We start from the raw sequence: 15,355 nt of genomic DNA on the forward strand, positions 1-15,355 counted from the left end.
GTATGTGTAATATAACTATGTTAAAAACTCCCACCTTAACCTATTACTTCCCAACTCATGAGGATAAAAGAACTAACACACTGGATACCAGTAATATTATAAACTTCAACTTTTCTTTGTGGGTCAGTTGAACAAGTCTGTACAAACTAATGAAGAAAAATAATCAAATCACACAGGCCCAGGTTCAGACATGCAGTTTGGCTATTTTAATCAGGGATCTGAAATATAAAGAGTATCTGCACAAGCAGAACAAATTATAACATACCATTGGTATGATATTCTTAAAGGATGGGCCCCTCTTGGTCTTCAACTTTAAAAATTGTTACACCCAATTATTCTTTTCTTTATTCTGATACGTTTAATTGTAATCTGTGGTATGTTCTGTTGGATGCTGAAACCACCAGCTCAGATCGTTTCAAAAAAATTATACAGCCTTGAGAAAATTACATAAAGTGTGACCCATTCAGTACCTCTGGATTGAAGGGTCATTTGTGGGTCAATGTAGAGCTGAAGTTATGAAATTGTTTCTTTTCTTTAATTACTATTATTAATATGACTTTATTTTGTATCAAATGAACAAACCAACTTAACTGTTCTAACATTGTAACTCTTGTTTGCCTCCCAACACTCTAAATTGTTCATTACACTTGTTTTAATAAGATTCCATATTGTAACTAAAACCCCATTTTAAAATGCTCACTCCATTTTGCAAAACCCTGCTGTAACCTCATTAACTTAGTTCAGGTGTGTGAATGAGGTATGCATGGATAATGGAATCAACCTCCAGCCGCAGCCTGTCCTGATAAAGTTAAGTGCAAACACCAACGGCTGAAGATGCAGACGACAGCCCTGACAAAGTAAGAAGAGTCCACCTCAAAAGAAAAGAAGAAAGGTACAATTGAAGCAAGATCAAAGACAGGTCCAACTGACAAGTGATCAATCACACCGAACCCAGAGGCAGCGTGACACAGCAAGACCTATAGACTCTTGATTCAAACTAAAAGCCTATAATAAAGGATGGGTGGTATGGAAGACTGTGGGTAACATTCTGCTGCCAACATTGAGTGGCATCTGTGCGTGCCCGACAGAGACCCAGCCCTTCCTCATGCCCAGCTTTCCTGGCCAGTTAGCTGCCACGAGCTACGAACCAAAGCTGCGAAATCAGGCCACGTACTCAAGCTACGTTCAGGACTGGTAACTATCCAGCAGCTGCAGAACATTTGAATTGTGTGTGTGTGTGTAAGTATTTGGTATTAGCTCTTAGTTATAGATCAAACTGTGTTATCCTAATAAATGTGGCATCCTGCCTTGTCCCCTGAAACGATCCTGTGTAACTTTATCTGTATAACATTTTATCTGTCCCTCCCCTGTTAACTCAAGAGTAAATAGTCCAGCTACAATTCTGATTTCAGCAGCAGATATTTTCACCCATCTGGATCTATCACCTGGTGTTAGATAGAAGTTGCTGTGCCTCCCACCTCTCTTGTGTGGTGTAGTGGACAAAAGAGATAGAGAAATGACTTTTGCAAACAAACAACAGATTTATTTAAGGGAAGTAACATCGGGAAAAGGAAAAAAGCATGAACTATAAAAAATGTAGGCCCTAAATAACTGGAACCTTGACTGTCTCTATAACGAACAGCCCCCGAGCAATGGGTGCTCCCACCGTTTTTTTTCAAGACGCATGTGCCAAAGTTCTGAGGTAAGTAGCTCTCTAGGAGACCATTGTAACTGGTTCCAAATGTCTGTTGGCCTCTTTATGGAACTTTGGACGGAAAGAAAGTTCACTCATTTTTGGAGACAATCTACCATTGTGCTTTATACAGACTTCCACTTCTGTCACTGTTACACACACTTCAGGAGCAAAGAGGTATCACCAACAAAATGACACTCAGAACTGTGGTACTCACATGTCACCTCATTGATCTCTCATTTAATTTGAGACATTTTTCTTCCGCCTTTTGTCTTCACTGTTAAAACTTCACTTGTCTTGTGTTGTTTTCATTAGTTTTATTAGCAGTGAGACAAAGGGCTATGTCTGCATAATGGGGACACCAGATATATTAGACACACCTGGCCTTGTCTATTCTTCAGTGGGTGATAATGTCAGATCTTCTCGTTCTCAGTATGCTAAGGTGAGCTGAAGTGTCTGTCTTCCCATCATCTGGATTGCTGGGACAATCACTTCTCACTGTTCAGTCTTTGTACCTCAGGTGTTTCCAGTTGTTCTTGTAGGCTGTCATTGTCCCCCTTTTCTTTCTTCCCCCACTTTCTGGAAGGCTCTTTTGCTGTGACCTGGGTCAAACAGCACCCACTGTGTAGAGGTATCTGATCTTGGTCAAACAGTCCCCATTGTATAGCACTGTCATTCAGAGGTTTCTATTGCACACAGTTCCTGGGGTAATCTTTGTGTGTTTGTGCGTTCCTTCAATAAGCCACTAACATTGTCTGGCCTCATCCAGCAGAGCACATTTGAAATACAGAGACATGGTCAATATTTCTAGCCTCAGATACAAACATTACATGCATACAGGTTCGATAAACACAGTAAATAGGTCTTAAGTTTTGCAATGATACCCCACATCAGCCATCTTGCATAAAGTATATATTAGCTATGTCATATCCATATCATAAGCATATTTTCATAAAGAATGTAGAGTATAATGTCACATCCCACATGTATGTTTGCTGATCTGCAAATACTAAAGGAGTATGCACCTTTGGGTGAAAACGCTCATGACAATAGTGCAGAGCCATGCAAGCTTCATGATTCTGTGTGAGATGGCAGGCAGTGAGGAGGGCCAGGCAGGTTTGTGGGTTTAGGGAAAAAAAGGTGTAAACATTATGTATACGTTTATATATGGGACACATATAAAATTAGTGGATGGTTAGCAACGCATTCTAAGAAGTTTGATCCCATGACCACAACCACTCCTGTCTAACCTGTTTGGTACCCAGCAAACACTGCAAAACCAAAGCTTCCCAAAATACGGTGGGTGGACAGTGGGATATCTATTCATAGTGCACCTCACCCTGAATCTATACAAGTGCTTCTGGTGAGTACCCTGACTGCTGAGGCAAGGAGTCCAGGAGGCATGCACACAAGTGACACAGTAACCATAGTGACTCTATGCTGACATAACTTGAGTTAACCCACACTTAAAGTGTAGATATGGCCTTGGGTATATGAAATGTTTGGGAGAGGTAACAGGAACAGTATGAAGGTAGACTAAGATTCATTCAGGTGTTTAGGCTCAAGGGATTAGAACTCACCTTACTGCACCCTACGGGCTCAGGAACAAAGAGGAACCAAAAAAAGAGAGTATGGCGGGGCGGTAGCCATGTTAGTCTGTATCCACAAAAACAACAAGGAGTCCAGTGGCACCTTAAAGACTAACAGATTTATTTGAGCATAAGTGGACTTTCACTCCATGCGTCCGAAGAAGTGAGGTTTTTACCCACAAAAGCTTATGCTCAAATCTGTTATATAAAAATTTCTTGACTGGAAGGTGTATAACTCATGAATTTAGAATTCTTGTGATTGTAAAGGTATCTTGGGGTTGTAGATGTGTGTTCATTATATTTTGAAAGGAAAAGCTATGAATGGGTTGAACAAAGAATTAGATCAGTCCCTCAGGATAAGTAGATTGGCTATTAGCCAAGATAATTGTCACGGAGTCCCCAGGCGATGCTCTGGAACTGCTCCCTATGAAGCCAGTCAGGACTCTGGTGAAGACTCCTCTCTGTGAGCAGACTGTCTTCAGGGCAAGAAGCCCACACGGCTTCCACCTTCCTGGGTCTGACCTTGGAGCATTCAGCATCCTCTGCCCTGCTGTGTGCTTCCCACAGCAAGTCTGCCCAGGCAGTGTGCTGGGGAAGCCAGAGGGTCCTGCACCCCAACTTCGCAGTCAGACATGACTCTCAGCCAGCCAGTAAAACAGAGGTTTATTAGATGACAGGAACACGGTCTAAAACAGAGCTTGTAGGTACAGAAAACAGGACCCTTCAGCCGGGTCCATTTTGGGGGGCAGTGAGCCGGACAACCACATCTGCACTTCACTCCACGTCACCAGCCAGTCCCAATCTGACTCACTCTCCAGCCCCTCCTTCTCTGGGCTTTGTCCCTTTCCCGGGCCAGGAGGTCACTTGATTCCTTTGTTCTCCAACACCTTTAGCTATCACCTTGCAGGGGGGAAGGGCCCAGGCCATCAGTTGCCAGGAGACAAGAGTGTCAGCCATTTACGTACACTGGCCCTTTGCTCTGGAACAATTACAACCCCTTATCCCACTACCTAGAGACTTAAATGCATAGGGAGTTGTGGAAAACGAGTCACACTCTGTTTGGTTCAAACAGTCTGAGGCCTTTTATTGAGTACAAGCATGCAGGGAGAGAAAGTCAGAGACAGTCACGCGCAGGTGCCAGCCTGATTTCTCTGTGCCCTGCCCCTATAATACCAGCCTTATATAGGTCCATGTTCAAGCTGAACCAATTAGTAATTTTCCCACCACTCAAGCATTAATAAAGCCTTATAAGGAAAATAGAAAAACTGCTTCATAATTAGCACAGTGCTGATGCACCTTGTCATTATCAAGATCTGCGGTTTGCTGCGGCAGCATTTTGACTAGGGACTTTTTGCAGGGTGGAGGGTGCATACAAGGGACAGCTAGGGACTTTTTGGAGGCCTTTTGGTTCTTATTTAGCTAGAAATTGGCCTAGTCCATTATTTGTGTCAAGTGCCACAGCCTAGCATACATCAGTGCTTTAGCTCAAGCCAAGTCTTACAGGATACAAGCCTGTAGGCCTCTTGCATTACAACCCTTGTATATAATGCATAGATGGAGCCGCAGAAAGGGGAGGGGGTTAGGTCTACAGCAATTACTCCCACAGCAATTGCTCCCACACGGGGAAACTGAGGCACCCCTACAGTATTCAGAGGAAACATTAAGAACATTCCCACTTAGTCACAATAATCAGGGATGCAGGCCCATGCTCTGCATGTCCCTAAACCGTCCTTTGACTGCCAAATGCTGGGAGCGGACAATAGGATGGTTCAATGAGTCATTGCCTGGTCTGATCATTCCCTTAGAAGCACCTGGCATTCAGTTCAAACACAGCACTGGGTTGGTTTACATTCAAAGTAAAGCAAGTTTATTAAACAAAAGTCACAGGTTAAGCAACACCCAATAGAAGGAATAAAGCTAGAAAGGGTTACAAACAAACAAAAGTGAAATACACTTTCTAGTGGCTAAGGCTTAACTCAGCAAGCTAAAGCCTTGGTTCAAGGTCGATTTCTTACCAGTCTTTTTCTTTCCAGCCAACTCTCTCTCTGTCAGAGACTTCCTCAAGAAATATAAGGTGCAGGTTTCCCTTGTCTTCCTAGGTGAAAGATCATTGCCTAAGCAAGTTTCTCACCGATGTTCTGTTCCCAGAGAGACTTCAACCCCCTTGGCTGAAGGGCCCAACTTTCTCAGTTTGCAAGAGCTCTACTCCTTTGTGTCTGTCCAGTGATGGATAACTTAGGGGGTTCTCTACCCCAGCCTTTAGAGTCCAGTAAAGCTTTGACAAGCCTCTCTCCCAAAGTTCATTGACCTTGCTTCAAGAGGCAGCCAGTCTTCAGCCATTTATCAGCTGAAGGGGAGAGTTCAAGCTTTTTTTGGGGGTGGGGGGGGGAAGAAGAGACATTGTCGGTGAAAGAGGAGCCAGAATTGGGAGAGAGCTAGCTGAATGAGGACTATGGCTGTAGAAGGTTGTTGCATCAGGTATCACTAGAGCAGTAGCTTCTGTTTGGGCACATAGGACTTACTATAGGGCTTTTGAAAATGCCAAGGATATGCCATAAACTTAACCATCTCCCTGTCCTGCACCTTTGATCTCTGCTCCCAGGTGGCCATTCAGGGTTCTTAGGGGTCACCTACACCAGCTTTCTGACAAAAGCCCAGAGAAATTAAAAGTCACTCTGATTTTGCCTGCATGAGCTTCTGAAGGTGTTGACCATAATGGATAAGAAACAGGAACCATGAAAAATATATATCTCTGAGGAACCATCCCTGAGGGCTCTCCTAGGCCTGGAGAATTCTTGTGCATTCGCAGAAACTATGGCAAGAGATACAAACTCTAAAGGACAGCATTATTTCTTGGTTCATGATCTTTACTGGACTCAACAAAACTGACACAGAAACGTACAGCTGGGACAAACAAATGCTGGAGATGTAATATGGAAAATGCCGGCTTAGTTGCTGTGGAATTGCGTAAAACTACAAGACTTTTATAAATACACAAACAACAGTGACTGAGCTGTTGTAACAGAGTGACAATTCCCCTCTGGATCTGAGGATGGTTCTTGAGTCTCCCTCCTGCATGTAGGGAGACTGAAAAGGGAGGTTACCAGATCTTTCATGATCCCACACTTGGGCCCTGATCTGCATCCTCCCTCCCACTCCCTCCCCCCACAAACCAGCTATCCCTTCTGAGGTCAGACCAAGCATGGAGCAAATCCAGCTCCTACTCCTGAGCCTCTCACACTCAGGCAGGAGTGCTGGGCCTGACAATCTCTACTCAGCCCTGTACCACAGATGCTGAAATATGTTGCTGGGATCCCCCTTAAAAGCCTGCTTCCTCAGCTAGTGAGAGGGCAGCCAGTTCAGAGCCTTGCTCGTTCCGTGGCTCCCACTCACCAGCCCTACCATATCTCTATGACCAGATCAGGTTTTGTGTCTTTCACAGCATCCAGCTCCGCCTGGGTTTCCTCAGTTACACTCTGATAGCCCAAGCTGTGGGGAAAACAGGGAAGGAAAAGGACGTGTTAATTCTCTCTGCAGACACAACACCTGAGCCCACAGCCCCTATAAAGCACCATGAGCTGCACCCACAGGATCTGTGTCGCTGCCTCTGCCTTACCTGCTGATCTCACTGCCAGCAGGTGCCCTTCCTAGACTATCAGGGTGGGAAGGGACCTCAGCAGGTCATCTAGTCCAACCCCCTGCTCAAAGCAGGGCCGATCCCCAATTTTTGCCCCAGATCCCTAAATGAGGCCCCCTCAAGGACTGAAATCACAACCCTGGGTTTAGTAGGCCAATGCTGAAACCACTGAGCTACCCCTGCCTCCTTTTCTGTTGGGAGAGGGGAGAAGTACTGGTGCAGTCTGTAGCCTGGCCAGCCGGCTCCCCCCCACTCCCACTCATGCTGTGAGCTCTGGGCAGGGACAGCAATGTCCTTTCTGCCTGTATGGGGCTGGACTGTGCAGCCCTTGCTCAGGGCGGGGAGCAGTTATGGACACGGACAGTCCCATTGATCATTGCGGGGCTACTCAGCGCACACAGGGAGCAGGGGCTGCAAAATCCAGCTCACAGAATCTCCCCATGGAAGCAGCGTGATCTCAGCTGTCATTGCTGCATGAGCTCCCCACAGGGCTTCAGTAACGCCGTTCTTGAAGGGGTTGAGTTTGCAGCAGCTGTTGTGGGGCTGCAGATGGCTTTAAGTGCTTTGTCACCTACATGATTACTTGGATTGTCTTGAACATTATTGTGTGTCATGGGGGGGTGCAGGGAGGGGCTAGGGGTTCAAATCTGGGGTCATCTGAGAAAAAAGTTCTTGACATACAAGCCCCCCCCCCCGCAAAGAGTCATGGGATAGAAGAATCAGACATTTTTTATGACTTTTTTGCCCACAGCGGTGGCTCAAACTATGGCTCTGACCCTCCCCAAATCTATAGCAATTTCTCTCAGATAGCACAGCCCACCCACTGCCCCTTTGGGAAGCAATATTTAAGAAGTTATTCAAGATACAGTTTGGAACCTCAACATGGGTCAGCCCAAAGTGACTCTCCGAAGAGAGTGTAATACACCTGTGGCAAGTGTAGGGCTCGACTGCTAAGCAGATTTGGTGGAGCATATTCTGCCCATCTTGCCCTTTATATAGGCCCTCCATACCCCTGCACACCCCCTCAGTTGAGGCAGAGTTGGGGGGCACACAGTTGGCTATATCTGCTTTGCCCCACCAAAGGATTACCCTGTGTCAGCAGAATCCGTGGCTGCTGTGTTAAGGTAGCTGCCCAGCCTAAAAGGGGTCAAGGGTTGAACTCGACTACATTATTCAATTGTTTAACTAGCAAAATGTGACCAGTGAATACATCAGTGGGTCTCTGTTCTTTGTCTCAGGAGCAAAGAGGGCTGGTCCATGGCTGGGTTCCATGCAGGGTATTGTGATCCTGGTAAATGGAGTTTACCTTATTTTGTGCAGTTTGCAGTTGGGATGTTTCAGTCCCTGACACAGCAGCTGCACGCCTGTATCTCCCAGTTTGTTTCTCCCTATATCTAGCTCGGTCAGGTGCTGGTTCATGCTTAGCGCAGAGGAGAGACCACCACAACAAGCAGCAGTTAGACTGCAATGCTCCAACCTGCAGCAGACAGATACAGAAAGGAAAAGACTACTTGTTTAAAACACCTGTGTTTCTCCTCCTTGACATCAGTGTCTCTCTCTCAAGAGACTGAGAAAAATCCGCTATTTCTATTTAAATCATCAGCAAAATACTCCTATAAAAAGTTCAAAGCTCCTAAGGCAGAATCAACACTACAGCAAAACCCCAGCAACATTAAAATAAATATTCAAAAGGGAACTCAGCCAGCCAGCCACACACACAAAAAAATCTCTTTCCTATCCCTTCGTTGCTCTGGGAGGCATCCCTCAGCAAACCCAAAACCCTGATCCAACAAGAGTCTTTTACAACATGCCCAAGTGGTCCCCAGATTCAGGCTATTTTGTGCCAAGGAGGGAAGTAAGTTCCAGAGCACCCTGACAGCTGGCCCCTCTCCTTTATAACCAGGAGGATCCAACTGAGATGCCCCTGCTGACTGCAGCTGTGGCAGTAGTGTGGGAAGAAGTAATCCAATAGGCCAGTTAGATCTTTATAGCTCATAACCAACACCTTAAACTCCACCCAGAGACCAGCTGTCAGCCACTGCGGATTCCAGACCACTGGATCATGTGCTCACTGTGAGATGCCTCGCTCAGTAAGCAAGTCATTGTGTCTGCACCAGCTTTGCTCTCTGAATGGTTTGAAGTGTAGCCCGCTGCTACTCAGAATGCTTTGGTAATGAGTGGATTCCTTTCCACGTGCCCAGTTATACCAGTTACCCTGTATTCCACGAAGGGATGGTCAGCCAAGAATGGAGCAGGGTGGATAGGATGTAGATGCATTTCCAGTGGGGTGGGGAATACCTCACTACACAGAAGGAAATGCCTGGGAAATAGGTCACAAGCTCATTCATTGCCAGCACTCTGTTTCCCTGCAGGTTAAGCAAATGAAAACCACTACTGCTGTGTAAACTGGCCTGGCTTTCTCAGAAAGTAACCCAGTGCCTCAGACTGTGAAGCCCAGCTTGGGAGAGCAGGGACCCTCACACCACACAAAACTACCCCCTTGGGCTACTGTGAGGGACCTAGGTAACAATTTAGAACCAAAGCCAAATGGCTCTTTAATATCTCATGGACAATATTGCTGTGACTGTGTTGGTCCAAGGATATGAGACACACAAGGTGGGTGAGGTAATGTCTTTTAATCGGACCAACTTCTGTTGGTGAGTGAGACAAGCTTTCAAGTTTACTCAGAGCTGAAGAAAAGCTCTGTGTAGCTCAAAATCTTGCCTCTTCCTCTGCAACAGAAATTGGTCTGAAAAAAGATATTACCTCACCCACCTTGTGTTTTAAATATCTTGAGTAGATTGCCTTTGCCTTCAGGGTCACTTGACCCATGTTGCAATTTGAAAGAATAAACCAGGTCTGGGTAATTTTTATGGATTTTATATAAAAGATTAAAAAAAAAAACAATGAACATACATATCACTGACTAACTTTCTACAATTCCACTAAACTAATTAAGAATGGAACACCACAATGATCAAAATCAAGGTCACAACAGAGGTTGATTCACTAGATGAATTAGTTAAAATTATCAAATCAAGGTAGCAAGTAAGCAGACCAAACTAGGCAGCTGACACAAGAAAGAATTTCTTTTGTTGATCCTGCATTAGGAGAATTAAGGAGGAGCCGTCTTCCCTGTAATCTAAAGCCCCAGCCAGCGTTCCAGACAGCAAGACATGAGTGTCCATTCTGGTCTGAGGCCCTTGCCAAGTGAGATCACCCAAAGAGTGATTTCTTTGCAAGTCACCACTTTCATACTTCCCTCTTAAATCCCTGTGTTGTTACAAGCTATTTTCTATATTCCCACTTCCCTCCACCTTTCACATAGTAAATAGCACAGAATCTTTTGAAAAAGCCTAAACCCAGCAGTGATTCATAGAATCCCAGGGTTGGAAGCGACTTCAGGAGGTCATCTAGTCCAACCCCCTGCTCAAAGCAGGACCAATCCCCAATTTTTGCCCCAGATCCCAAATGGCCCCCTCAAGGATTGAACTCGCAACCCTGGGTTTAGCAGGCCAATGTTCAAATCACTGAACTATCCCTCCCCTGCATTGTTAAATCACACACAATAGCAGCTTTTGGAACACCACTCAGGAGAACATCAGTAATTATAGAGGACAGACATGGACATTTGGTGTTCCCTCCTAGGGAGCTATTAATGCTGCCACTCTGCCTCCAACACTCCCACACACGGTGGTGGAGCCAGGAGGCATCCCTCATAGAGGACAAAGATAAAAAGAAAAGGGTCAACCTCCTTCTGCTTTGTTTTTTAGGATCTTTACCTCAGGTGATGGTTGTTTACTGGAACCAAGTGATGGAATCACATGGTGAGAGCTCCTACCGCCAGTGGGGTCTTTCAGGCAGTAGCAGACTGCTCAGGCTGGCACAGCTAATTACCAGAATCTTTCACCTCTTCTTCCTCTGGACAGCCCAGCCAGGGAAGAGAAGGGAACTTTGCTTCAGATGTTGCTGGTGAACCAAGAGAGCTCCCTTCTCTTCCACATGGACTTGTTACAGAGCAATGACTGCAACACCCTAGTCACTGAAGATGGTGCAGTACAACGAAGGCTGCCAGCTTAATAGGAGCCAATCAACCTATTTCCATTGGGGATTCCTGACACTTGGTGATAATTGCTGGGCTAATGAGACAATTGGCTCAGTAACTGGGAGGAACAGGAAGCTGGGTGGAGGAGAGAAGCTGTGGGGCAGGCTTCCCCTGGTGTATAACTGTGCTCTGCCCTGCCCTGTCTGAAAATAGAGGATTAAAAGGTACATGATGGAAAGGTAACAAACAATGTGTTTGTAATGGAGAGGCTGTGAAAACTGGCTAGGCAGTGCTGCACACTGGATAGTTGGAGAAGCGCCTTGTGACAGGCCTTTACCGTGATAGGTGTCATTTCATGCTTCCTCCATCTCAGGAACCATCTTTGTAGCTTTGGGCCAATTAGTTGGTCCATGCGTTCTGGATGCACTTGATGTGGCCCAATTCTTCTGCAGCACATAATCTTTAGGCCTTTAATTCTCTATCATCTACCCAGTGACGGGAGAAGAAGAGCATCCGTCTGTTCCATTAAAGCAGCATCAATTCCATATCCTAGCCTGAATCCAGACTGTGCTGGGTCTGGAATGGTGGCTTCAGTCAGGTGGAGCTTGTAGTTGGCCTTTTCTTAGCTTCTCTTTGAACTTGCTCAGGAATGGGAGGTTTGACACTGGTCAGTTGTTGGCTAGAGCAGAAGTTCCAGGGTGAGCTAACGGGACCTACAGTGCTGTCAACCTTGGTGAGAGCTGCTGCCTAGGGAGAGGGGCAGGCTGAGGAAGAGACGGGTGAAGGACAAAGCACCCTGGCTGCTCCCATAGACAGTCCCCAGCTAATGATATTTCTACTGAATTTCTTCATCCTTTCCTGCTTCCCTTTTTCCTCTTTCTGAGGTAGTTAGGTTTGTCCCAGGATTCATTTATTACAATGAAGGCAAAGGATTTGAATGACAGAGGGTTATTCTAGTCAAATTGTGAAATCTCCTACACTGTGTTTTCATTCACACACAGTGAGTAAATTAGTCAAAGGGTCTTCAGTAAAATACACTGCATTTATGGTGCATGTAGAGTGGCTGTGTGATCTAATTTCTCATCTAATACAAGGTGATAAATCTACATAGCAGTGGGTCTCTTTCTGACACCTTGGGAAGACAGTAGGCGTTTAAGGGTTGTTGATGCATTCATTAGTGCTGGGATTCATAGAATATCAGGGTTCGAAGGGACCTTAGGAGGTCATCTTCTAGTCCAACCCGCTGCTCAAAGTAGGGCCAATCCCCAATTTTTGCCCCAATTCCTAAATGGCCCCCTCAAGGATTGAACTCACAACCCTGGGTTTAGCAGGCCAAGGCTCAAACCACTGAGCTATCTCTCCCCCCTCTAGTAGAAAGAGCTGAAATCACAATAGTACAATATCAATAGGCACAGAGGAACCAGCTGCTACTTACCCTAGTTTCTGCAGTTTGCAGTTTGGATGTTTCACTCCCTCACACAGCAGCTGCACTCCGGAATCTCCAGGTTCGTTATACCCCAGTTCCAGTTCTGTCAAGTACTGGCTAGTGCTGAGAGCGGAGGAGAGATCCCCACAACAATCAGCTGTGAGATCACAACCCCACAACCTGCAGGAGACAGAAACACACAGAGAAGGAAACTAGTAATTCTTTCACTGATGTCAGCGTCTGTCTGGAAAGGGATAGTTCATTCAGAAGAGACCAGTCACGGGGCTCTAGCAGGAGGCTGTGGGACTGTTGACACCAACGACCCCTGTGTGGATTCCTGTCCACAAAGGAACGTTCAGATGAGCTGAAGGGAGGGCAGCAGCCTGCAGGGGTGTTTGTAATGGGCTGGAGAATCCTAACAGGCACTGAGTAATAGTTCAAACCCTTTCCCAGTGCTTGTACTCAAGCTCCTTTCTGCTTATGCAAATTCAATCTAAAGCTGCTGTGTGAGCTCCTCTGCCTCCCCCAAAACATTCCCCCAGTGCCTAAAACTACACCTATATCATCACTGCAGTTACCCCAGCTCTGGATGTCCAGTTCTGGGAACCCAGGTTAGCCAACCACGGGCATTGAGTGTCCACGCTGCTAAGCCACACTCGAGTCATACCTCTGCAGCTTTGTCCACACTGGCGCTGCCCTAACCCAGGTCAGGTGCCAGGACTTCTGGGGGCATATCCCATGGTTCTCAGCACTGTACTAAACTGCGCCACTCTATGGTGTGAGCCTCTGGCCAGCTAGTAGTATGCTGGGGTGAGGCTCTCCCAGACAGCAGTACAATTCAAGTGCTGTGTAAGACATAGCAGGCTGCATGGAATGTGGGGTTTAAACACCAAACTGGTGTATCCAGGCTGGTTAGTCTCTAAGGTGCCACTAGTACTCCTTTTCTTTTTGCAAATACAGATTAACATGGCTGCTACTCTGAAACCTATGCTGGGAGGTATCTTCTGGTGTAGAAGACGGGCATAGGTAGACAGGCAGGAAAATATGGCCCTGAGGGAACTGTGGCAAGGCAATGGAGGACTGTCAGCACCTGAGTTAAGTAACCTAGGTTCCAACCTGCATCCACGTGCAAAGTGGGTTGGTTTCAGCCTGAGTTAATGTGGAACCTGAGCTCCAATCTATACTCTAGACCAGTGGTCTCCAAACTGTGGGGCATGGAAGAATGTCCTGGGGGCACGGTGAGGCCCATGCCAGCCCACATGGAGTGATGGGGAAAGAGTGCCACCCAGCCCCACCGTACCCCAGCTCCACTCTGGCCTGGCCCCGAGCCCAAGCTGAGACCCCGGCTCCACTCCCGGCAGCAGCCTGGCCCCCAGCTTCTGGCCCCCATTCTCGGCAATGATTCCATTCTCTGGGAGAGCGCAGAGACATTCCATTACTGGTAAAGGGGGTGGAGGGTGCAAGAGGAAATGTTTGGGCACCACTGCCCTAGTCAAATAAGCTAGCCATGGCTTACAGCACTTCCAAACCTGGGTCAAAGGCTTTTGTCTGTGGACAGCAGAGGACTTAGGGCTAAAGCCTTGGTAACAGCCCAGGTTAACTCTGCAGTAACCACGTATCCTATCAGCCAGGGCATGTGGGAGCCAAACCCCTTCCAAACTGGAAGACTGGTGACATTTTTTCCTCGCAGCCAAACTCCAAGCTACGTATATTTCTGATAATAGAACACACCCTGCTCCCAGCCCACCTGTTTAACACAACTGTTCCCCAAGAGACTTTCTGGGTCTGTAATAAATGACTTCCTTCCCTTGCCTGCATCAGAACCACTTACAAAGGGTGGAGGTGGGGTTCACAATGCTTATAAAATGAAGGAATTCACAATGAATCTGACTTGTGCTCCTTGTAAGGTTCCAGACCTGGGACACATGATCTCACTGCATGATGGTATGCACACTCCACAATCAAAAAAAATCCCTCTAACGGGAGCATGTTTCTTGGCCGATTGAATTGCTATGGGAAGTCTGTAGTTAACCTCCATGGCTGAACCCTTTAACTTGCTACATATAAAAGAAGCCTGGTATTGACCACAGAATATATTACTGGGTCATTCTGGGACACTCAAGATGACATGAAGGAAATTCCTTAGTTTTCTATGTACCACTGCTAGGAGTCTGGGTAATAAATAGGAGGAATTGGAAATGCTCGTGTGAGAAACTCTGTCGTAGTTGGTATTACTAGAACCTATGGGAGGAGTCACATGATTAGAATGTTTAAATTAGTGACTACAACCTATTTAGTAAGGATAGGAGAGGATAAAAGACAGGTTAATGGCAATTAATATAAATCAGAAATTAAGAAATGCAGGCAATTGATAAGTGAAGCTAAAAGTCTGAACAGCAAAAGCATCTATGGACAATATGGTTAAGAATAATGAAAAGGATATTTTTTAAAATATATCTGTAACAAAAGTAATCCTAACAATAGTGTAGGTTCATTACTAGCTGGAGATAGTAAAATTGTCAACAATGATGCAGAAAAGGCAAAAGTATTAAATATCTACTTTTGTTTTGTAGCTGACAGGAATTAGAGTCATAGGACTGGAAGGGACCTCAAGAGGTCATCTAGTCCAGTCTCCTGCACTCTTGGGAGGACCAAATATTATCTGGACCATCCCTGACTGGTGTTTGTCTAACCCAGGGGTGGCCACCCTATGACTCCGGAGCCACACGCGGCTCTTCAGAAGTTAATATGTGGCTCCTTGTATAGGCACCGACTCCGGGGCTGGAGCTACAGATGCCAACTTTCCAATGTGCCAGGGGGTGCTCAATGCTCAACCCCTGGCTCTGCCACAGGCTTGGGCCCCACTCCACCCCTTCCTGCCCCCTCCCCTGAACCTGTAGTGCCCTCGCTCCTCCCCCCAGAGCCTCCTGCATGCCATGAAACAGCTGATCAGGAGGTGCAGGGA

At 46.2% G+C, this 15,355-nt stretch overlaps 1 protein-coding gene across 2 annotated transcripts in view; it reads right to left on the reverse strand.

Moving 5' to 3' along the window:
* Window positions 1-3,928: 3,928 nt before the first annotated feature.
* LOC125638526 (NACHT, LRR and PYD domains-containing protein 3) overlaps window positions 3,929-15,355 on the reverse strand; it is a 60,776-nt gene continuing 49,349 nt past the window's right edge. For both annotated transcript variants that reach the window (XM_048854414.2, XM_075129283.1), the window contains exons 12-14: window positions 12,400-12,570; window positions 8,226-8,396; window positions 3,929-6,771 (exon numbers count right to left, since the gene is read on the reverse strand). In XM_048854414.2, the coding sequence (XP_048710371.2) occupies window positions 6,681-6,771; window positions 8,226-8,396; window positions 12,400-12,570 (433 nt within the window). In that variant the 3' untranslated portion in view covers window positions 3,929-6,680. The remainder of the gene's footprint in view (window positions 6,772-8,225; window positions 8,397-12,399; window positions 12,571-15,355) is intronic.

Source organism: Caretta caretta, chromosome 6 (assembly GCF_965140235.1).
Source record: "Caretta caretta isolate rCarCar2 chromosome 6, rCarCar1.hap1, whole genome shotgun sequence".
Classification (NCBI taxonomy): domain Eukaryota; kingdom Metazoa; phylum Chordata; order Testudines; family Cheloniidae; genus Caretta; species Caretta caretta.